General features: G+C 40.6%; 1 protein-coding gene across 5 annotated transcripts in view; it reads right to left on the reverse strand.

Moving 5' to 3' along the window:
- Nucleotides 1–25,088, reverse strand: part of MAGI2 (membrane associated guanylate kinase, WW and PDZ domain containing 2) — a 955,112-nt gene that overhangs the window by 350,504 nt on the left and 579,520 nt on the right. For all 5 annotated transcript variants that reach the window (XM_066592005.1, XM_066592007.1, XM_066592003.1 and 2 more), the window contains exons 4-5: nt 12,420–12,635; nt 9,573–9,783 (exon numbers count right to left, since the gene is read on the reverse strand). In XM_066592005.1, coding sequence (XP_066448102.1) covers nt 9,573–9,783; nt 12,420–12,635 — 427 coding nt within the window. The remainder of the gene's footprint in view (nt 1–9,572; nt 9,784–12,419; nt 12,636–25,088) is intronic.

Below are 25,088 nucleotides of genomic sequence, written 5' to 3' on the forward strand. Positions count from 1 at the left end.
TAATAGAACAAAATCTACACACGCGTCTCCTTTTATCAGTAAAACTATTTTCTGTCAATTTTTGTTAAAAAAGTCAAGTCGGTACAATTTTATCACCCAGCCGATTACGACAAGCAACACCAGTGTTACATTTTGTTATGCTGTGGCCTTGTACAATTTATCTAAAAAAATCATGTATATCCCCATCATTCTGCGCTCAATTCCCCATAATGTCAAAGCGAAAACAGAATGTAACTTTTTTAAAAATAAAAAAAAGGAACAAAAATTTTTAACATTTTGCATTGCCAAAGACCCTTTGGTTAAGAGACTTGACATTTTGCACTGGGGACCTCCCATTTCTCCTGATCATTTTGAGAGGTTTCTACCCCTTGACTGGAGTCACCTGTGGTAAATTCAATTTAGCCTTTTCTATATAAGGTTTCACAGATCAAAATGCATATCAGAGTCAAAACAAAGCCATGAGGGGGGAAGAACTGCCTGTAGAGCTGAGAGACAGGATTGTGTGGAGGCACAGATTTGAGGAAGCCAAAAAAAATTATTCGGCACTGAAAGTCCCCAATAATACAGTGGAGAGAAGAATGGCAGAAAATCCCCAAATTAGGTGTGTAAACCTTGTGGCTTCATACACAAGAGGACTGGAGGTTGTAATGGCTGCCAAAGGTGCTTCAACTAAGTACTCATTACAGGGTTGGAATACTTATGCAAATGCCAAGTAATGAAATGTTTTCATTTTTTTTTCAAAATTGCAAAGACTTCTAAGATTCTGTTTTCACTTTGTCATTATGAGGTGCTGAGTGCAGAATGATGGTGAAATACTTGATTTTTTTTTTATTTGCAGAAGCCCACAACATAACAAAATGTAAAAACGTGAAAAGTGAAAGGGTCTGCAGACGTTCTGAATGCACGGTCCATGCAAAGTACTTTAGGCTCTGCATGTACCCAGCTGCTGAGGCATCTCCCATCAATTTATTTTCTTTTGTAAGGATGGATACAAACAGATCTTGAAATACAATCAGTGAGTTTCTACAGTATTGAAATTGTAATGCTAGACCAACAGAATACGAAGGTCAAATATTACCATGCCAACAGAATAATGCCATAGTATTATAGTGCACAGCTAAGCCAATCCGAGGCTTAAATATGCAGAAGCACAGTACTCTAATAATGCTACCACACAGTGGCAAAATAATAGAACTAAGTTCTAATGGAATACTATACCTCATTCACTATATTATGAGCAAGCTATATTAATGTGGTCAGCCACGTGGCTGCAATTTTCCGAATACAAAGAAAATATGAATGATAATTACCTGGGCTTACATTTTACTAATGAAATACACAAGGTAATAAATCAATTTTTGAACGCCATGCTCTTAAGTTGGGCAACCTCCAGACTACAAAATACTGTAAGCAAACAACAAATAATCTATTGTATTAAACTAATCACCACTCAGCCCAACTGAATTAAGGTATACCAACAAAAGATATTACCTGCTCACCACCTGTTATAGCTCGATGCATGGATCTAGTATGGACTATGCATACATCACAGAGAACAGGATGATCAAGCTGCACGGACCAAAGAATAAGTCTTTATTTGAAACCCATAAAATCCAGACGTAGGAGACAGTGACCAAACAAAGGTTTATTCGTTTAGTCTGTGGAGCTGGATCATCCTTTTCTTTGCCTTGAAATAAGGTACAACTAAACGGTGAACACCTTAGGCTATGTCATAACGGTTTCCTATCTAGATGCCTCGGTTTGCCAAGCAGATAAGATGTATGAATGTTTTAGGGATATGAATGTATGAATGTTTTTTTTGGATACCCTGAAGCAGCCCTCCGGGGGAATATCAATTTGCCTTCAAATTAAACTAGATCTGAGCTGTTTGCTCCCTATGACAAACAATAGTGAAAGCAATAGAGACTGCAGTTCAGGGTTTCCAAATGTAAAATAATACACTGGGGGAGAAGAAATCTTTGGAATCCGTTTGGTATTGGCTATTCTGTGTTTTCTTAAACTTCAGAACATAAATATTAAGGGGTTCTGATTTCTGATAACTTTATAATGAGACAACAGAGCAGTCAGGCAGCAGGGAAAGCAAGTAGAGTGCTTGGCTGCATAGCTAGTGGTTTGACCAGTAGAAAGAAGGAGATTGTGATCCTGTCGTATAGAGTTCTGGTAAAACCAAATCTGGAATGCTGTTTACTTCTGAAGAATTCATCTACAGAAAGACATTGATAAAATAGAAAAGGTCCAAAGAAGGGCTCCAAAATTGTGGAAGGTCTCAAGAACAAAACTTATCAGGAAAGACCTAAATAACTTAATTTGTATAGCATGGGGGAAAGAAGGGAGAGGGGGGACATGACAGAAACCTTTATATATGTTAAATGTATAAATAAGATTCAGGAGAGCAGTATATTTATTAGGGCTCTTTCACATGGCCATAGGCATCTTAATGTGCGGCCGCCAGCACCGTAAAAATGCATGAATGGGCACAAAAATCTAACGTTTGTGCGCCCGTTCAAATGGCCTGGCGCATATCCCCCGAGGCCGCAATGCCATTGGGCGGGGAGAGACAGCTCTGTTAAGCTCTCTCTCCCCCCCCCCCCACCAGCTCACCTCACCTCCCCTCTAGTGGTTTGTAATAGGAGGGGGCGGAGCTAAGCTCCTGACCCCAACCTTTGCCCGTAGCCAGCAATGGGAGGGGCGGGGCTTAGCACAGCCTCCTCCCATTGCAAACAGCCGGAGGGGAGGAGAAAGGAGGAGAGAGGAGGAGAGAAGGGGGAGGGAGTTTAGCAGTCAGACTGCTAAACTCTCTCCCACCTCCCTTCTCCGGCTGCTGTCATTGCCCCCCATAGGAGCAGCGGCCAACGTATTTCAGGCAGAAATAGTTCCAGGATCAGCTTTGCTTCCGGCATAAAAGTGCCCGACCCTATAATGGCCGGCTGGGTGCTTTTATGTCGTGGTAATAAGTCTGTGTAATCTGATGCATTGGAATCCAATCCATCAGATGGTAGCGTGTATCGTCCGACCATGATAATGACGGCCGATATACGCTTGTGTGAATAAGCACTAGACTAAGGGGGCAAAATCTGAGATTAGCTGGGGGAAAAATCAGAAGTAATGTTGGCAATATTATTTTACTGAAAGAGTAGTAGATGCTTGGAACACAAGTCTAGCAATTGGCTGGAAAATCAACAATAAGAATAAGGTAATACCTGATATAAACATATTTAGGGCTCCTTCCCACGGACGGATTTCCGTCGCGTAATACGCGGCGGAAATCCGCTGCGTTGCCCGCAGCTATTAGGTTCTATTGAACCTAATAGCTCAGTGCTCACGGTGCGGAATTCCACCGCGGAATTCCGCACCGTGAAATCTCCCGTCCTCACCCGCGGCATGCTCTGTTTGCCACGGGTGTACATGCGGATGGCTTCCATTGCTGTCAATGGAAGCCGTCCGTTCACGCTATCTCCCGCTGTAGCACAGCGGAAGATAGCGTGAAACCGCTTCCCCGCCTACCGCCAGCCGCGTCATATGACACGGCCGGCGCGTCATGTGACGCTGTGGGCGTGTTATATGACACGGCCGGCGCGTCACGCACTCTATTGCGCATGCGTGCCGAAGCGTCATGCGGGACGTAGGACGCCGGAGGTAAGTATTGGGGTCTTTGGGGAGCGCCGTGACGGACTCCGCCGCGGAATTCAACAGCGGAGCCCGTCACGGCCGTGTGAAGCCGGCCTTATTCTAAGAGAAAAATGAAAGGAAATTATGTAAAAGCAGACTAGATGGACCATTTGGTATTTTTCTACCATCAATCTATGTCACAGTTTTTAAATAACGCACAAGATTTGTATTTGATACACTTTTGGGAACAGAAATAAAGAAATCAAAAAGTACCCTGCTGAAATTCTGAGGAATTGACAGAGAATGCAAGTGATCCTAGATTGTACCAAAACCTATATGGTTGATTGGTTCACAGCCATTTTGTGGGATGATTTTCTGAAGATAATGGAGCCATCATGAGATTTACTGGGTACATTCAGTGTGGTATTTGGAAAGCATGTACTTTTATCTATGAGGGTAAGTTATTTACAAAGTGCCAGCACTGCACAGTAGTTCACCTTAAGGAGTTTACTATTGACGAAAGGCATTATCTATCTGGTCTCCTGCAATTGCCCGCTAATTATCTAGAGAAAACAATAAGCATGTTAAAAGATTGAATTTTGGATTATATATATATATGACACCAATAAAAAAAAAATGATACTCTCATAACCAGCCTTGTCTAGGGAGCACTCAAGAGTAAACTTTCAAGATTGTAGCTGTACAACAATTACCAAAGATGGGCGACAGAATTAGGTTAAAGTTTCAAAATAAATACAGGAGCAACTTCCTTCTAATAAACTTCAGAAACTGTTTAACACAATATTTAGTTCTATATATTTAAGAAATGTTAAATTTAAGTTAACGTAAGTTAATGAGAACTAATTAACAAATGTAGTTTTGCTGATGCTATACCTAAGAATGCTGCCAAGCTATTACAGTGTCCCAAAATGTTTATTACAGTTCATCAAAATTGGGTATTAGAAAACAAAAACATGTCATTTCTGCATCCAAACCTTGATACATTTAAATTAGGCATTTGCATATATTAAAATAATCTTTTGCATTACCGAATTCTCATAATGCAGTTCAGGACAGCTGGAATGAGCAACTAATACAGGTTATTTATCAGAATTGTTAGACAAGGTACAACACCGTTATGAATTAGATGTCACAGGAATAAAGCTAGTAGTCTATGAGAAATCTTTTTAAAGGTGCTTTGCCACAAAAACTGCAGAGTTAAAAAAAAATTAAAAAAAAGCGTGTGAATTTTTCATGCAGTTTTTTTTTTTTAGCCAAAGCCAAAAGTGGTTCACTAGCAAATGGAAAATATAAAAGAAAGACTTGTGGTATGTTCACAAACAGTGTAAATGCTGCAGATTTTCCAATGGATGGGGCTGATCTGGGAAACTACATACAGTACGGAAGCAATTAAGCCTTGTTACTAATCAAATCACCAAAACAATTATCAGAATAAGCTAAAGAGAAACTAATAAAAAAGGATGTAACATAGTAACTAGAGATGAGCGGGCACCCAAATGCTCGAGTTCGCATTATTCGAGTCGAGCTTTTCGTAAAATTCGAGAGCTCTACTCGAGTAACGTACCCCATTGACTACAATGGGAGACTCGAGCATTTTTGTATGTGGGACGCCAGGTGCTGATCTCTCTCTCTCTCTCTGGGGCGGGGTCGAACACGGCTTGATGCTCTTTCAAATAACGAGCACCATCGAGTACACTAATACTCGAACGAGCATCAAGCTCGGCAGAGTATGTTCGCTCAACTCTAATAGTAAATAAGTATCTGAGGCTGAATGAAGACAATATCTATCTAATTCAGCCTGTTTCTATCCCCTTCCCCCTTGTTGATCCAGAAGAAAGCAAAAAAAAAAAAAAGGCAGAAGCCAATTTAGCTCATTTAGAGGAAAAAATCCTTCCCAACTCCTGGATCAACGTTTGAGTTCTACCTGACTCCAAGACCCGGATCAACAACCCGCTGGTCACCTAATGTCTATATCCTGTAATATAGCGCTCTAGAAAGACATCTAGTCACCTCTTAAACTCCTCTACTGATTTTGCCATCACCACGTCCTCAGGCAGAGAGTTCCACAGTCTCACTGCTCTTACAGTAAAGAACCCCTTTCTGTTTTGGTGAGGTTTCCATACATTTAGTAAAATTGTTCTACAATATCCACATTGCATCATTTTCTGTTTGCTAAATAGCAGCTTGACTTTTTTCAGTCTGCCCAATGCTGGCCATTTGTAAATAATATTTTAGCTTTGCTGCGCGGACTTGAAAAGGGTAATCCTGGAGGTGAGTACATATCTCAGCGGGAGATCTTACGTAACCACTTTGCGATGTCCACAATAAATTTACATCACTGCTGCCTGGGCTCTGTTCAGCAGCACCATAAATTTAAGTTATGCTGTCAGCGAGACATTGCATCCCCCCACAGCAGATAGTAACAGCCTATTTGGGTGTTTTAACAGCCTATGGTTCAGTGGGTGCCATTATTGGGACCTGATTAGTTCAGGTCCTGATGACATTAGTGACAACTAATCATAGGCCTGGCCGGAAAGCAACAAACTTTCCTGGCATAGTCAGTGTTGTAACAGTGCTCATCTCTTCCCTGCTCGCCTGTCAGTGCGAAATTGTAGGAGAGAGAGAGAAAGCATGCTGTGTAACACGATACAAATTAACCCCAAATTAATCCTGTCAACAAATTAACCCGAAATTAGCCGCATCTCTTACAATCACCTATACCATTTCATTACTATAGGTGTCTGTTTAGAGTAGGGTGCATTTTTAATAATTTATCCAGAAATAAATTACATTTATAAGGGTACATTCACACATTGGATTTTGGTGTGGATCTGAAACAAAATCCACATTGGATATTTTGCACAGTGGATTTTCGCTCCAAAATCCACAGCATTTGTGTGCAGATTTGCAGCCGATTTCACCCTTTCAAATGTAGTGGTGAAGTCTGTTCCAGGTCAAAATTTGCACAGGTAGTTTAATGCGGAGTTGGACACGGATTTTAGGTGTGTTTTTTTTTCTGCTGTGAAACGTACCATTGCATCAATTTATTCATCAATACCATACATACAAAATAATAAATTTAAAAAATATATGTCAGGGTTTTAACCCTTTCGAATCCAAATTGTACCTTGGTTTTCCTAGGGGGCTTCCTCTTTTTCTGCTGTTATATAACAGCGCTATATGCTGGCTAAAGCCAGTACTGCATGAGGTGACACGTTGGATAGGCTCTGACAGCAGAGAGGCTGGCAATATACAGTAAGAGAACCCTGACGGACATCTTTCAACATTGGAGCTGTACAACCTTAAATCATAATGTCTTTAGACGTCAGACAGTGGATTGGAAAGGGTTAAAAATTAGAGTTAAATTAGTATGGGTGGCTTCACAAGAGCGTGTGCTTGTGCGTACATAGGTGCGTACATATGTACGCACCCCTGTACGGGCAATAAAAAAGGTTGTATGCAGGTGCCGGGGCTTCATTGAAGGCAATCATCTGCCGACACCCCTAAAGTGATTTTCAGGGGAGAGCTTTAAGTATAAGCTCTTCCCTGAAAATAGTTTTTTTTAGTGTAAAAAAATAAATAAATAAAAATATATATATTTACCTGTCAACAGAAGCGGCAAAGGAATTCTTCATCCCCACGGGGAATAAAGAATTCCAGCTGCCAGCACCCATTAATTGTTTTTCAGGGAAGGGCTTTAAGTATAAGCCCTTCTCTAAAAAACAAGCCAAAGTAGTGTAAAAAATAAACACAAACTCAGCCAATCACAGGCAGCTTTTTCAGCAGGTGGGGATTTTAATTCCCTGCCTGCTTAAAGAACTTCATTGCAGAGCTGGGGACAGCACAGACAGGACGCGGCTGAGCGCCGGCAGCTGAAGAAAAGCAAGTACGGGTTCGGGTTTTTTTTTTACACTACTTTGGCTTGTTTTTCAGGGAAGGGCTTATATTTACAGCCCTTCCCTGAAAAAGAATTAAGGGGTGTCGGTAGCTGGACCCTCTAGTGCAACTGTCATCTGTGACAGCTGTGGTAGGGAATTATTCATTCCCCGCGGGGATGAAGAATTCCTTCGGTGCATCTGTCACATCTGTGACAGGTGCAGCAGGGAATTCTTTATTCCCCGCAGGGATGAAGAAAACAACTGCCCCATGCGGCAGATGTGTTCTTCATCCCCGCAGGGGACACGGCAGTGGCGGACAGGTAAGTATATATATTTTTTTATTTATTTATTTTTTACACTAAAAGGGATTATTTTCAGGGAAGAGCTTATACTTAAACCTCTTCCCTAAAAATCACTTCAGGGGTGCTAGCAGTCCATTGCCTTCAATGGAGCTGCCAACAGCAGCCGCGGCTCCATTGAAGGCAATGCATGCATTCCCTATGGTGCACGCATGTCCTATCATTATGGAGCACGCCTGTAAAACACGGAATGCATTGATTGTAATAGATGTGTGTTTATGTGCGTGCGTATGCATGCACATAAACACGCTCGCGTGAAGCCACCCTAAGTATCTGAAGTTGCTTCAAAATGTGCAACATTTTTCAAATGTGCTTCCAAACTAAAATAAATGTGGAAATATATATCTGATAAAAAAAATTATAATATTTTTATACATATTTGATATACTGCAGTTAAAAAAAATGTCCTCAATTTTGGCGTTTTTAATGAATATACAAAATTATCCTGGTTTACTTTTACCACCTAAATAAAGTACAATATGTGTCGGGAAAAAAAATGCCAGGATTAATTGGATGTGTAATACCTTAACAGAGCTACTCTCTGTTAGGGCCTATTCCCACAATTGCATTTGCGCTGCATATTACATGTGCGTGTCTTATTTTCCTGCATATTGTGCACAAAAACAGCACATAATAAACTAATTAGACTAAACTGCCTATTGAAATCAATGAAGAGTATGTTGTATTTTTTGTGCACATAAATACACAGGGCATGTGCACACAGAAAAATACAGTAAAATACGCACACACGCAAAAATGTAACGCCGATTGTGCAAATACACACATAAATATGCTTACATTCGTGTGAAGCCAGCTCTAAAGTAACACATGCTATATTTTTAAAATGTGTCTTGGTCATTAGGGCATAAACCAGCTTGGTCTTGAGGGGGTTAAAGATTATCTGTACTCCTCCAACCAAACCTTGAGTGTAGTCTGACCTTGCAAACATTTTACTCCACGCCCTCTACCCTTTTCTTTGCTAACCTACAGGCAGTAAGGCCAAATTCACACAGCAGATTTTGCACAATACGCATAGAATAGAACCCATTGACTTAAATAGGTTAGTTCACATGCGTGTATTTGGCATGTGCAATTGGGTTATTTTGAACTCATGAAACTATTGGCCATTCCAATGATTGAGCCCACTTGTGCGTGTTTTTCCACATGCGCAAAAGGTACATTAAAATACGCTGATGCATGGGCAAATATGCAATGCCCATTCTGCAAAAACATGCGCAAATACGCTTACGCTCATGTGAATCCAGACAGAGGGCAGATGGAAGACCACACAGGTGTATGGATTGTCTGTATGCATATAAACACAGGTCTGCGAAGAAACCATGGAGACTAAATGGTATTTATAATCAAGACTATTTGCAAAGTTACTTGATTTTTTTTCTTTTTGGAATGCTGAAAACAAAAATTCTTGCAAATTGCACATATCCTTTCGGCAAGACATACAGATGTACGAATAACCGTTTGGAGCTGCAGAGATTTGTGAACATGATATCATAACGACAAATGCGAGCCCAGTTCTGCTGCATCTATACACTCAGATTAAGTTCCACTTTGAACTAATTACTGTGAACTTTTCAGGTTATCGCGATTATCACCAATTACAAATATGTGAATAAGCGCCAACTATTAATTGGCTTGGATTAAAAGAAAAACATTATGGACTTACTCAATAAAATAGACTTCCCCTTTTTCTGTGTATGCCATCTCCCAGTTTTCAGGCAAGGACCCCAGTTCATCATTGTCTTCAGGCTTCAGCTGTTTCCTCAGATCCATGCTTTCCTTTGACTCATCTGGCTGGCAGTACAATGGAGCAGAATAAGGCTGGGATGAAATCTCACCTGAGGCATCTGTACTCTTGTCTTCGTGTTCACTCGACTCTACACAAGACAGAAAAACACACATTTATCACCTGTGATCTCCACTGCTCTTCTGGGCATTTTAACATGGAAATGTCCTGCTTCAGTCATCCATATGACCGATGTTAGGCCGGATTTACACGGGCGAGTGCAATATGGGTCCGAGTTTTGGCTTGTAAAAATATGATTTTCACAATGAGTGCGATGACGATTGCACTGCATCACTAAACATGCAATTTTCACATGCGTTTTTCATGCACGTGAAAATTGGATGTTGTTTCAATAGGAAAAATTTAAAATCACATCACACTTACATGTACATGCGAGTGCGATGCAATTTTTTTACCTCCTATATAGAGAAAAATGGGCAATTCTCTGTCTGGAATCACCCAATAATGGAACATGCTTCAGTTTCTCTATCTTGCATAATCACTCTGAAAGGAAGAACATCCATGTAAATGAACCCATTGGAAACAATGGGTTAATATATCGACAAATTTTGTGCGTTGTGCAAATTCACAGACCTCGTACTGTTTTCACGCCCGTCTAAATACGCCCTTAGAAAGATAGCCAGAAAAGGTTTGCTATAACAGGCTCTCAAAGATCCCATTTGAGAATAGTTCTATACTTTTTTTTCCCCCCAAAAAAATAAGTAAAATTCTAGGCTATGAAGAAAGTACAATAAATATGTAAATTAAAGGGATTGTCTGGTTTCTGGACAGCACTCCCCCTGTACCACCAACTGTGGTAAAATTACAAAATCAACTGTACTTACCCATCCTCAGCCAGTGCAAACCAGCGCTGTAGCCCCGCCATCCTCCTGGTGTTTGTTGTTGAAGAGGTCGTCACTGGATATCACATGACCGCCACAGAGTCACCGCTCTGAGCTCCTGCCATCATGAGGTGAGCACTGATGCCAGTAGAAGGGGTGGTGACACTGCAGCTTTTGATTGGCTGCAGCGGCCATGTGATATCTACTGACATCAACTTCAGCAACAAGCACCAGGAGGATGGTGCGGCTACAGTACCGCATTGCACTGGTAGAGGACGGGCAAGTATAGCTGATTGTTATTTTACAACAGGGGGAGTGCTGTCTGGTAACTAAACAACCCTTTAAAAAAAATGTTTAAGCTTTTAAAGCTATGTGGCTGTAGATCGTGGCCATTATAGATTAATTTAATTTTTCACATATTGACTAATAACTCTATACTTCTTTCAGTTGATATTGGCTTATATTGTCCTTTGTTCCTGGGAAGTTCTATAAGTGTATAAGGCCTTATGCATGGGTCTAAACGTGAGCCTGCACGGAGGCACACAGAGTTCCTGTAGCCCTTTGATATGACGGTGTAGGCACTCTATGTTCCATCATTTGTTGCTCTATACAATGTAGGTATTCCATCCTAGAAGCAATGTTTCAATAATACAGCACCTAATAAAGCAGACCATGTCATGAGGACCACCATTACATCATGGGGGATGCTGGGGAATACCATTAGCTTGTGAATGTGGCTGTGAGGCCACCCTTACACAAAGAGTGTCACTATTACTGTAGAGCACAAAGGGTGATTTTTACTATATGAGGGCATGGGTATCTTGTGGAGTACAAAGGAATGCACTAGTACTGTGAAGAGGCCACTGAAAGGAGCATTGGAGTTATTCTCAGGATGGATAGAGTGTGCAGAGACAAGTTATGGTTGGAAGCAGTGCTTATGGCAGTCTGGGCCAGATAAAGAAGAAAAGGGAAAGTGAATGACTCCAATCAGAGAATGCCTCACCTGTGATCACAGGAGGTGATTCCATGGTAATCACTATCACTGTGTAGAGCTAGTATCTGACTATTATATGGTGACTGCATTATTTAGCGGTATACAAGAGCTGAGCTGCTGTATTTAAGCCCACCATGTCATAAAAGTTGGTTTATGATATTCCCGATTGTACCGCATATATTTTTTATTATGTGAAGGAGCAAAACAATTCTCGGGAGATTTGTGTCCCTGATCTAGAATCTAGCACCTCTTATGACTTCTAGGGCTGCACCAATGTGCCACCTATAAAACCTAGCAATGCAGCTAAAAGTTAATGATGGTCCGTAGCTGTAAAAAGAAGTTGAATAGTCGGTAAGGGTAGGGGTAAGCTGACTATTTTGCACCAGGGCTCATGAGCCTGTATCTATGCTTCTGATTTGATGTATGAAATTTGAGTGATATGGTAGTACGGTAGGGATCTATAAAAGTATGGAGTAACATACTATGGTTCCATGCAACTCTGACAGAGCCATGGTGTGCACAAGCCTTAGGATCACAGCATTGAAAAGCTCGTGTTTTTTAGTTTTCTTGGGACACCCTATAGAAGCCTTATCTATATGCAATTAGAATACTAAGCAGCCACCCCCTTCCTGCATGGTAGGTGTGGGAGTGCATGTTCATCAGTATTTTCTACCTGCTCTTGTACAGCAAGTATGGCCTCTTTCAGTGGGGGTTATAGTTTTGATTACATTTTCAGTGATTTGCCATTATACAAAAGTCTGCATTCGTTCAGACAGTATAGGACAAATTCTATATACCTCTATACTGCCCCCTTGACATAAAGCCACATATTTTGAGTACTTAGTTTTTTTTTCTATCCAAGGAAAGTCTAAAAACTCCAACTGGACTGACCTGGTGTGACTGCTACGCCATTTCCATTGATGACAGGTCTCTCCTCTTCCTCTTCTTCTGGAGGTTCAATCCCGGTCTTCTCCATGTTGCTTACAGATTTATTGCGCTTACGTTTCCCCTCAACTCTTGGAATGCCACCAGGAAAAATATGGTCTGTTGCATTTAATAACAGTGGAGCAGGTTCAGCGGGAGGTTTTGGAGTGCCGTAGTAATTTTCTGTGAACAAGTGTAACATTTTCAGTTTATTATATTTTATTACTAAATAACCCAAAATGTAAAATAATAACTTTTACTGTCCATGTTGAAAACCAGCTATGTGACAACTTGTAAACGCGAGAATGAAATAAAAAAAACAAACAAACACAGATCATATGTAAAGCTCTAGCCTAGAACTAGCAATCTAGCATCTGGTCATGTTACTGTTCAGTGATTAACCATTGAAATAAAAAATGATCAGCTGCTTCGGTTCTTTTTGTCTTTCCCACATGCATTGTTCATCCCTTGCAATTTCTGTGGTTATTTATGCCCTGTTTGCAGATTTCTGTGATATCTAATGAATGACCGTCAGATGAGAAAATTATTTTTTGCTTACCTGTAAAATTGTGTTCTACATTTACCTAAAAGTGCTTGGACTGGATTAAATAATAATTTCCCCTGTGCACCATTCCAGGAATTGCCATAAGGGCGAGCCTTCTGTCTGAAATGGCCTCGACTCTATTGTGCTGCTCCACATCTCGGATTAGGTAGAGGAAGTGGAGAGTTTGGCAGAACTCCTCAGGGTTATGGGACTTGAGACAGAGTGGCAAGCAAAGAAAACTTGCGTCTAAGGCTAATCAACAGTTGATTAGGTGCCGTTGGCCTAGTACACTTACTGACTATGGGCCATATCAGTGTAAATATATAGAATAGAGAAGGCTGAGAAAGATATAAGCAGGATAAGGTAGTAGAAAAGAATATTCTAAAAATACACTATTTTGAACCTGCAGTTAACTCATTTTGGGGGCACAGACCCCTTTATGAGACAGCCGTTTTTTTTTTGTTTTTTTTTAATTGTACAGGCAAAAAGGAAACTCCTCGGGGTCTAATATGTGAAGAGCAAATAACCATTGATGGTCAGCAATTTCACATGAAACAACCGATAGGGACATCTTAGGATAGTACCATTTAAAAGTGGGTTTGCACACCCCGAAACGCATCGTCTGCTGGTTCTAAATAAAGTGTTTTTTTTAGAATATCATTTTCGACTACCCTATTCGGTTTATGGTTCTGTGAACAGGTTGTGCCACAGTCCTACATCTTTCTCACTCTTCTCCATACCTCTGATTGACAGCTGTATTGTCCAAACAGGAAAGCACTATAACTGTCAGTCAGAGATGTGCAACAGTACAATGGAACACTACAGCTGACAGCAAGGGCTAAGCAGCACAAAGGAAAGAGTTGAAGGCATTTCATAGAGAAGGTCCATCCTCACAGCACCTCCTGGAGAATCACGGGGGATTAAAAGTTCATTTTCAGAGTCCTGCTTCTAAAACAACCTTCGAGAAAGGCAAGTATAATCCCTTCTCCCTTACCCTTATATAGTGCTGTCAGCAGTTCTGCATAGGCAACACTACTGACAGACTTCCTTTAACATTCAAACCCTTTACAACAATAGCATTTTAGTTCTACAACTGTATCTTGAAGATTAATATTACTGGCTAAAGCCTACAAATAATGTCTTGCGAGGTCACTCCAGAAAAACTAGTCATACAGAGACGTTCCTTTAGCCATGGAAAAATACTGAGTTCAATATACTGGTCCAGTACTATATACCCTGGCCAACGTATAGTGGCTCGTTGGCTTCCATGTTGGTATCTAGCACCTAGGGCACATGGCCCTCTATCTACAATCACCAAGCTGGAAAACCATAGCAAAAAAATAAAAGGCTACCTAAAATTTTATATAGAACATAAAATGTGTTATACAAAAGAATGAAGCCTAGAGAACCCCTATCTATAATGGACAATATACATTTAATGGTGACACAAGTAGCCTGTGTAGCTTTACCACAGACTTGCTCCATTTGTAATACGACAAAATTATATAAAAATAAAGAATTCACTAAGCACATTGTTTTATGAAACATTACATATCAAACAAGTTAACATGCCGGCTTTGCATTCTATGGAATATACTTTTGATGTACCATATACATCCATCATAAAAATTATAAATTGGATTGCGGCCCTTGATGTTGGTTCAATCTGACAATGCAGCTCTTAGACCAAAAGAAGCCTATTAGAGATGAGCGAGCATACTCGCTAAGGGCAATTGCTCGATCGAGCATTGCCCTTAGCGAGTACCTGCCCGCTTGGGAGCAAAGATTCGGCTGCCGTGGCGGATGGGGGGCGGCGGGGGAGAGCGGGGAGGAACGGAGAAGAGATCTCTCTCCCTCTCTCCCCCTCGCTCCCCCTGCTCATGGCCGCAACTCACCTGTCACCCGCGCCGGCAGCCGAACCTTTACTTCCGAGCGGGGAGATACTCGCTAACGACAATGCTCGATCGAGCAATTGTCCTTAGCCAGTATGCTCGCTCATCTCTAAAGCCTATGCATTCCTGCTCGTGTCTGTATTTCAGATATCTATACATGAGATGGAATAGGGAATTTGTATACAAGATATCTTTGGTCTGGGAAAGAACACATTAGTAATTATTATTAAAATCACTTACTTTTGTGCTATAAATAAAAAAAACAAAAAAAACACGTTTTTGCTAACTCCACCAATTCTCTCTAAAACTTTTGCAATCTCTTTAGCCCACTGAGGAATTGTACTTGTATGACAATGATAAAGAAGGGATGAACATAGAGATATTTACCTTAACTATCATGTTTTCACAGTATCATGGGAAATACCTGTACAAACCTGTTATGTTAATTATATTTATATAAATTATGAGACACTGGAGTTATCTTGCTGTTGAGGGTTTTTTTCTCCATCACTCACTGATAGCTGGTATCATGGGAAATTTACTGTGGAAAATTAGCTCTGAGCCATTTTGTTTTTTTCTGCGAGAAGCTCGTGAAACTACATTTGTAGCTGGAGTGCTTTGAAATCTATCCACAGCCCAGACAGATGGTGTGTCTTGAGCAATTATACTTCACTCATGCTTTGCTAGCTGATCAATGTCTTTCAAGCAAAGCTCTGGGAATCAAACTGGTAAGGTCAGAAACTGAGGGATAGCTTTTCACTCTCTCCATCAGTAACTCTTTACAGCCAACTTTGCCGACTAATGCTAAATAGTTTGAAAATTGGGGGCTATTGATTATACGACTCAAATGTGTAACAGGTACACATCCTGTAGAATGACAGCACTATCATGTTTTCAGCAGACAGTTTAAGGTGTTAAACACCAACTGGTGTTGTAGAACATCTACCAGCACAAGGCAAGAGTTTTATCCTGATCGTTTGAACTAAACGGAAAAAAAAATCCCTACAGCACCGGATGTTCAGAATTAGAAAAACGTTTAGCTTTTTCCCCAGAAACTGCAGAGCTACATTCATTTTGAATGGTTATGAGATGCATTATATCTCCAAGATAAGAGTAGGGTTGTTTCTGGATAAAAGTAACATAATAAAACAAGCTTTTCCCCCTCAAATCATAGGCAACCCTATATAGGAAAAATTTAGAAAGAAAAAAAATTGGTAGAGTGCTGCCTCAACTTACAAAATTACTTTGGAATAATAGGTTACCTTTGCACTCACTACTAATCACACTGCTGTCTTGTATATTAAAATGGATCTACCTCGTGGTATTGGTAGCAGAGGATCTGAGCCTTCCATAGGAGGTATACTGTACATCAGGAAATCTTTCCGATTATGGAAGACTCAGGGTTAACAGAGAAGCTTAACATTTTGAATATTTTACTTATATTTTGGTATCTGCAGAAACCTCATTCCTTAGGCTCTGCTCACATCACCGCTGTATATATTTATTTTTCTGTTCAGTCATGGAACAGAAATATGAAAATAATGGTGTTCTGGATCTGTCATGATGGAACCCACTGGCTGTAATGGGTTTCGTTGGGTGCCCATCATGGAGTCTGTCATATAACTGGAAAAAGTAGTGCAGTATGCTGTTATTTCTTCCAGCATTTAGGATGAAAAGAGCAGATTGAAAACAATACAGAAATGTGAACAGAGCCCTGTTTAATGATTGTATATTGCTTTTCTTAAATATTTTTATGTGTTCAGTATAGAGCTGGAAAAACTACTGTTGACAAAATGAATTTGTTCTGTAAAACTATTCAAAATAAATATTGAAAATTAGTACATGGTTGAAGAGCCCCTCCCCCCCACACTCCAAGTCAACTCAAAATAGCAAAGAAACTATTGACTTAAAAGAAAGAAAAAACAGAGCAGATTAAATGGCCCTTTCATATACAAGTCAAAAATGTCAGAAAGAGTTGCTGAACATTGATAAAACACTTTCAACGTTCAAGATCGTACATACTTGTAATACCACCCATATGGAGCGATGCCACATTCATGGACCTTAAGCCTAGTTTCAGATGAGTGGATTGTAAACACGTCTATAATACAGATCTGTAATACGGACAGGTTACAGCTGATATTACAGCTGTATGTCATCAGTATTTGATCTGTATTCGCCTTCATACATTTTATTTTCTACTTGATGGATACCAATACAGATTTGCCCAGTAGAAAATAGTAATCTGGAGGTAAAAAAAAACAAAAGAAAACAAAAACCCCCCACAAAATATGGTCACACTGCCTTTTTCAATAAAATGGTTGTGGAAAATACAGCCATGTGAATAGATGCATAGAGTTACATCAACTCCAAATTATGGTCAGCAAACCACAAACCAAAATACGCAACTAAAATATGCTTGTCCGAAACCGGCCTAACAGTGGGCTGCATAGGAGCATCATATTAATACATCTGCTGTGCAAGTATTGCAGGAAATCTGGCAGTGTTGTACCTTGTAATAGCTGGGGAAGGAATAGCCTAAAGCAATGTTAGGTTGTTTCTCTTACATATGATAAATCTCACAATGCAAATACAATGCTCCTGAGCTCTGGAATGCTAGGCAGAAGTCAGTCTAAGGCTTCCATTACCATTTTTCGTGTTACTTTTTCTAGCTTGTAAAAACTCAATTAATTGTATGTGCTTCTTAACTTTTCTTTTCCTCTTCTTATTTCAGAGATACATTTTTTCAGGCTTTTTTTTCCTATAGAGAAGTTGAAAATGCACCGTTCAAAATCCAGTTTTTGTAGTGTATTTTATTACCCTCTTTTGACCTACAGCTAAAATAAGGCCATAGTTATTTTACCACAAAAATGCCAGGAAAAACGCTGCATAAGATGCAGCATTTTTTCTAAAGATGACAAGTGTGCAGCCAACCAAATGCTTATTTTCATGGGCCAATTATCAGATATGAACTTTCGTACAAACACTCATTCTGCCAAAAATTTCTCAGTGTAAGCATGCTCAACTATCACCCAAACAAACAATAAAAATGTTATTTCTCAGTGATCAGATCTTTTATATGGGCTTAAATTTCCTTGGTTGCTGGCAGCGCATCGCCATATGTAAACAAGGATGTGCTGCCAACAATAATGAAATCGTATGTGCATGAATGATCATACCAACAATCATTCTGTCACATACAGTACTGATAATTGCTTCATGTATATGGAGAGAACTAACACTGATCAGCTTAGTATATTGTTGATTGACACTAGTTGATGGCAGAAAATCTGTCAGTGTAAATGGGCCTTCCGCCTGCACACGGGCGGAAATCCCGCGGGATTTCCACCGCTCAAAGCCTGCATAGGAGTGCATTACAATACGCACTCCTATGCAGACGGCCGCGGTTTGGCCGCACGAAATATTGCGCGGCAAACAAACCCGGCATGTCCTATTTCTGTGCGGGGCTCGCAGAACCTCACACAGATACGTCACTCACCGGCTCCGGTCTGCGCATGCGCCGGCTGCCCGGCAGCCGGCACATGAAAGAGCCGGGGCCGCCGGGCGCGGGTGAGTACGCGCTGCTCTCGCCACCGGATCCGACCCGCTCGTCTGCAGGCGGCCTAGGCTGGAATTGTATGCACTTTTAGACCAGTTTCACATAAGGCAGATCTATGTGCCTCTAATAGCAAAGTGTGTCCCAGGCTGATATCGGGTATATGGTATTGCCTCCTGTTATAATAAGCAGCAGGTAAATAACAGCAGCTAAATGGTTAATTTGTTCATTATTATACACTGTTTGTGTGTATATATATATATATATATATATATATATATATATATATATATATATATATATATATTTGCATAGGCTGATCTGATAAACATGAAAAGATATATACAATAGAATACATATAGTATTACTATAACAAGCCATAATGCAGACAAGTGTCCCTGCCTAACCATGGGTCTACTGACTTAAACTCACAGCATAAGAACCTATGATGCTCAGAGTTTAGGTAGGTAAACCCAAAGTCAGCCTGGCATACACTATTAGGCCTTAGTTAGACGGGCGTTTTTTCGCGCGATTTGCGGATCGCATGACGGATGCGCATCCGCAAATCGCGTGACCGGTGCGCGCAAGTCGCCCGCAAATCGCCCGAAAATCTGCTCCTAGCCGCGTTTCATTAGAAACGGGCCGGAGCTGTCCAGCGCATTGCATTCAATGGAGACGGCAATACAGCCGTCTCCATTGAAAGCAATGCGCTGCGGGCGAGCCCGGGATGAATTGTCGGTAAGGGCTTAAATATATAAGCCCTTACCTGCAATTCATCCTAAAATGTGTAAAAATAAAAAAAAATTGTATACTCACCTGCCGGCAGCCGGAGCTCCGAGCGGCCGTCCTGCAGTGGGTGTGAGTCAGACCTGCCCCCTGATTGGCTCAGCGCTGAGCCAATCAGAGGCATGCCTCACTCACACCCATTCATGAATGGATGTGAGTCAGACCTGCCCCTGATTGGCTCAGCGCTGAGAGGCAGCAGTCACTCACCCATTCATGAATTCATGAATGGGTGTGTGAGTGAAACCGGCCTCTGATTGGTCAGGCTGTGAGGGATTTTAAAGCCCCGCCGGCTGATAGTGCCGAGAAGCAGTTCAGGAGAACTGACAGCGGCCGCGGCTGGACTCCGGCTGCAGCGGAAAGGTGAGTATACAATTTTTTTTTTATTTTAACACATTTTAGGATGAATTGCAGGGAAGGGTTTATATATTTAACCCCTTCCCGACAATTCACCCCGCGCACGCCGGCAGCCCATTGCTTTCAATGGAGCGGCTGTATTGCCGCTCCATTGAATTCAATGGGCAAACATCGTTCTTCTCTGCCACAGCTGTTACAGCTGTGGCAGAGAAGAATGATTTGTCTTCTATATGTTCTCATTGGGGTCGGCGCTGCTGCCGCCGGCCCCATTGAGCGCATATAGAGAAGAAAACAGGAATCGCAGATCGCAGATAGGTGCGATCTGCGATTTTTTGTTCTATAATTTATCGGACGAGCGCATAAAAAGCGCTCATGTGTCCGATACCATTGCAAAGCAATGGTTTTAAAAAATCGCTGGACGCATGCGCATGCGCAAATCGCGGCTAAAAACGCCCGTCTGACTGAGCCCTTAGGGACACATAAATCTGCCCATAATACGCTTATGCGAAACTGGCCTAGAAGTTCATACGATTTCAGCCTCAGAGGCCCATTTACACTGACAGATTTTCTGCCAGCAACTAATTTTATATATATATATATATATAAAATATATATAAAATATATATATATATATATATATATATATATATAAAATATATATATATAAAATATATATATATATATATATAAAATATATATATATATATATATATAAAATATATATATATATATATATATATATATATAAAATATATATATATAAAATATATATATATATATATATATATATATATATATATATATTATAATAAGCAGCAGGTAGACAACAGCAGCTAAATCGTCAACATGTTCAATATCATACATTAGCATGTATTAGGTTCTTGTCCTCTATCTCCTACGCATGGTTCTCAGGTTCAGGCCGTCCTCCTCCAGGCCTTTGTCATGAGCAGTTCTACCGCGTTTCCCCGAAAATAAGACAGTGTCTTATATTAATTTTTGTTCAAAAAGGTTTAACTTTTTTACATGTATAGCTGCCTGGAAACTATTTAAATTGATTTTTTAAATTAACTGTTAGCAGGGCTTAATTTTGGAGTAGGGCTTATATTTCAAGCATCCTCAAAGCCTGAAAAATAATTTTGCATCCTCAAAAATTTAGGAAAATCATGCTATGTCTTATTTTCAGGGTTGGTCTTATTTTCAGGGAAATAGGGTACATTCTAATAATAGAAGTTCTTCATTCCCCCTCCCTTCACATTCCTTAAGACAAAGCAGTGATATTAAGTTTATTCTCCCTTAAGTTTCATCTCTATCAGTGTCGTGGAAATCTCATGTTTTAGTAGTAGCACACACCTCAAGGCATTAATATATGGTAATCATTAGAATCTAGAGTCAATCATGAGTTCTTATGACTTTAAGGGCATGTATCTCTATTGCTACGCCATCTGGGGTATACATGTACCAAGGTGGCTATAATAAATCAGAAGCGTACTGATGTTGATACAAATATTGTGCCAGTCTTAGTTACTCTGCATGCATGCACTTCTCAATAACCAATTTGAAACAGACAGTGAAGTTAGAGGCATAGGAGTTTTTCCCATAACAGTGTAAAGAAATGCACCTGTAAAAAAACTAATATGAAACTGGGAGTTTGCCATACAGTTTTTTGAACTACAGTGGAGTAGAGTGGAGGAAGAGAGTTTAAAAAAAAAAGACTTTTCTCTCTCTGGGCTCAAAGAGGTCTTAAAAAATTCCACAAAAACGGTGTGATTAAAGCATAAGGATGTGTTTTCATGTAGCTGATTCACTACAGATTAAGTCATGAATTTTGGTAAAGATCTGCAGCAGATTTCACTCCTTCGATTTGAATTCAATTCAAAAAAAGTTTTGAATTCAAATTCAGAAGTCAACTCAAAAACTTAAAAAAAAAACAAATAAAAAGCTGCCTTACAACACTGCTGCCTCAAATATGGGCAAATTATAATTTAAGCAAATTATACATACATATAAAACAGTTTACAAAATGAGGAACATACAAAAACAAGCGTTTTGCAGGATATTAATTACCAGGAAATGTTGTTAATTCTCCACTTTCATCTCCTTTTTGATCCTCTAGGACCATGATGGCGAACCTATGACATGCGTGTCAGCACTGACACGCGTAGCCATAGTCGCTGATATGCGGCCGCTGTCGGCAGTTCACCCCGTTAGGGGTAAATACCGGCAGGTGCCGCAGTTCCCCTGCCGGTATTCACTAAGCAGCGCTACTAGCAGCGCTGATCCTGGCACATACTGTGACGTCAGTGTGCAGCCAGGATCCTCTTCCCTCCTCCCCTGAGGTCTCCTACCACTTGGTTCCGGGAGAGCAGGGGGGGGAGGCGTCTGGCAGCACAGTAACGTCACAGAGTGTGCTGGAGATCATCGCTGCTAGCGGCACGGAGGGCAGAGGAGGAGTGGAGCTTCCATGCGGGGGAGGGGGTAAGTATATGGGTCTCGGGGGGGCAATGCCACTGTCATTGCTGGAGGCCGCTCATTGCTGGAGGCCACTGTGGGGGGCGCTATCACTGCTGGAGGCTGCTGTGGGGGGGGGCGCTATCACTGCTGGAGGCCGCTCATTGCTGGAGGCCACTGTGGGGGGCGCTGTCACTGCTGGAGGCTGCTACTGGGGGTGATGTCACTGCTGGAAACCGCTGTGGGGGGCGCTGTCACTGCTGGAAGCCGCTGTGGGGGGCACCATCATTGCTGGAAGCCGCTGTAGGGGGCACCGTCACTGCTGGGGGCCAATGTTGGGGGCACTGTCACTGCTGGGGGCCGCTGTGGGGAGCGCTGTCACTGCTGGGGGCTCATCATTACTGAGATAAGTGAGGGGGAGGTTGCGAGAGGCGAGGGCCTGTGCTATGGGTGTTTTGGGTTTATTAAATACAGTTATATATTACAATTATACATTTTTGTTATTTAAAGTATATATATCACGAATTTATGGTTTTGTTTCTCGAAGTGACACACCGCCCGAGTCATGCTCGTTTTTTGGCGAATTTTGACACACCAAGCTCAAAAGGTTGCCCATCACTGCTGTAGGATGTCAATACATTTTTGTATAAAATTTTGTTGGGTTCCTGCTAACACCAGCAAGTAGAAGAAGGCACGATCTTTGTTTCATTGTTCCTTCTCTACTCCCTTTATTTTTTTTAGGGTGCTGGACAGCATTGGCATACTGAAACCATGACATGTGACAAAACTACAGCTCTGGTAGCGTGGACAATTAAAACAGATTTTGTCCTTGGCAGTCAGAAATATTTGATGCCATTTGGGGATGAGAATACCTTCCCCAGAGCTCCGTAACAGAGCCCAATGCAGATTCTTCCAAGACTTGATCATGCATTTATTAGCTCATAGGTGGTATTTAAAAAATGATCACATAAAGCCCATGCAAATGTAGAGATTATAGGAGTCAGAGTAATTAGGGACTCATCAAATGAAAGCCATATCTTTTTAAAGATCCACATATTTATGTTTGACATTACAGAGTAGAACGGTATGATGTATAAAAGTTTTAACCCTTTCCAATCCAATTTGTATCCTGGTTTTCCTAGGGGGCTTACTCTTTTTCTGCCGTTATACAACGGCGCTATATGCTGGCTAAAGCCAGTACTGCATGAGGTGACACATTGGATAGGTTCCGACAGCAGAAATGCTAGCAATATACAGTAAGAGAACTCCAACGGACGTTTTCCAACATCGGAGCGGTACAGCCTCAAATCATAATGTCTTCAGACGTCAGACAGTGGATTGGAAAGGGTTAAAAGGGAACCTGCCAGCAGTTTTGACTTCTGTTAACAACTTGTTCTAGTGCAACTGCTTGCATGCTTGTAGTCCACAGATGCCCATTGACTTTAATGTAAAAATTGAAAGGCTTTTATACATGGTCTAGGAAATATGAAAATTTATCAGCTGACTCATACATAGATAACAGCTGGTAACTATCTGCTGAGGGACTTGTTCTATGGAAAGCAGTTGACCAAAATACAGTCCCTTTAAATTTACATTAATATAATCATATTACAAGGGCTAGGAATATTGCTAGCTTTACTTATAAGAGCTCACTCACACTGGTGTATTGTCCCTGCGTATGATGTGGTGCAAAAAGCAAATTGATTTCCATTGGGCCACATACATTTTCTTATCGAACATATCACACGTGGGAAAAAAAAGCAGCATGTCTTATTTTGGTGCATAATACACACCAATATAAGCTATGGGGATTTAACATACACAGCAAACACACGTTATATGCATATTTACTATGTGCAATGTATATTGTGCGGAATGTTCAGCGAAAATACACCCATGAGAATGAGCCCTAAGATATAACTCCATTCGACCACTTGTGTAAGTGTGCATTCGATTAGCCATATTGTAGCAACAAATCAATTGGATGCTTGGCAACGAAGTACAACAATCTCCAAAATAGGGGGGAATAAAAGAAAAAAATGATTTTGTCCATGGCCATTTTAAGAAATAAGCTTTCTGGAAGTCCATTTATTATATTTCATAGGTTGAACTATGTGGTTATTTTCTTGCCTTCTATTTCTTTACTGGCTTTGCAATATTTGGCTGCAGTAAGTAAATTGCACTGTAAGGCTACATGAATATGGACACTAAAAAAAATTGTGCCCAAAATGTTGCCCCCAATTTTCCTGTCTGTGCTGAACACCACATATTGGCATGTGCTCTTATCGTCTGATCTGTCAGGAATAGAACATGTTGCAATTTTTATTTACTTGGATTATTTGGCAGAGTTAAAAAAAAAAAAAAAAGCCAATGTGCATACACCCATTCAAAGAGTAGGTGCTACTTCTGTCTGATTTTTGGCCCAATTTTTCGATCTGAAAATCGGACAAATATCGACCATGTGCATTATCCCTTAGCAAAACATTTTCTTCATTGAAGGGTCTTGCATGGTCTATTTAGCAGGCAGATTACGATTATTGATTTGCTTTTTAAGCATCCATGTTCATGCTGTACATTTACATCATTGCAATCGTTTCATTAAATCTAATTGGCATACACTTATAATGCTATATACAGAAGAGTCTATCATTAACAGTCTGTGAATGTAGTTAAAGAACTTCAAGCTCTCACGAATCACGATCCAAACTCAATACATTTTTGCAACATGTAACCAAGCCCTCTATGCAATGCAATTCACATCACAACCAATAATAGACATGTACAGCATATACACATCCCAACAAAGTATCACAAAATCAGTTTTTTCCCAAAGCTGGTCATCTTTCACCACACATCTTGGGATATGTTGAGCCATGAAATAAAGTATAAAGGGCCCCTTCTGTACACCGATCAGACATAACATTAAAATTACTGACCGGTAAAATGAATAACATTGATTACTTCATTAAAATAGCACCTATCAAGCACTGGGATACATTAGGCAAAAAATGAACAGTTCTTGAAATTGATGTGTTGGAAGCAGGAGAAATGTAGGT

This window comes from Eleutherodactylus coqui, chromosome 2 (assembly GCF_035609145.1).
Source record: "Eleutherodactylus coqui strain aEleCoq1 chromosome 2, aEleCoq1.hap1, whole genome shotgun sequence".
In the NCBI taxonomy this organism is placed as follows: domain Eukaryota; kingdom Metazoa; phylum Chordata; class Amphibia; order Anura; family Eleutherodactylidae; genus Eleutherodactylus; species Eleutherodactylus coqui.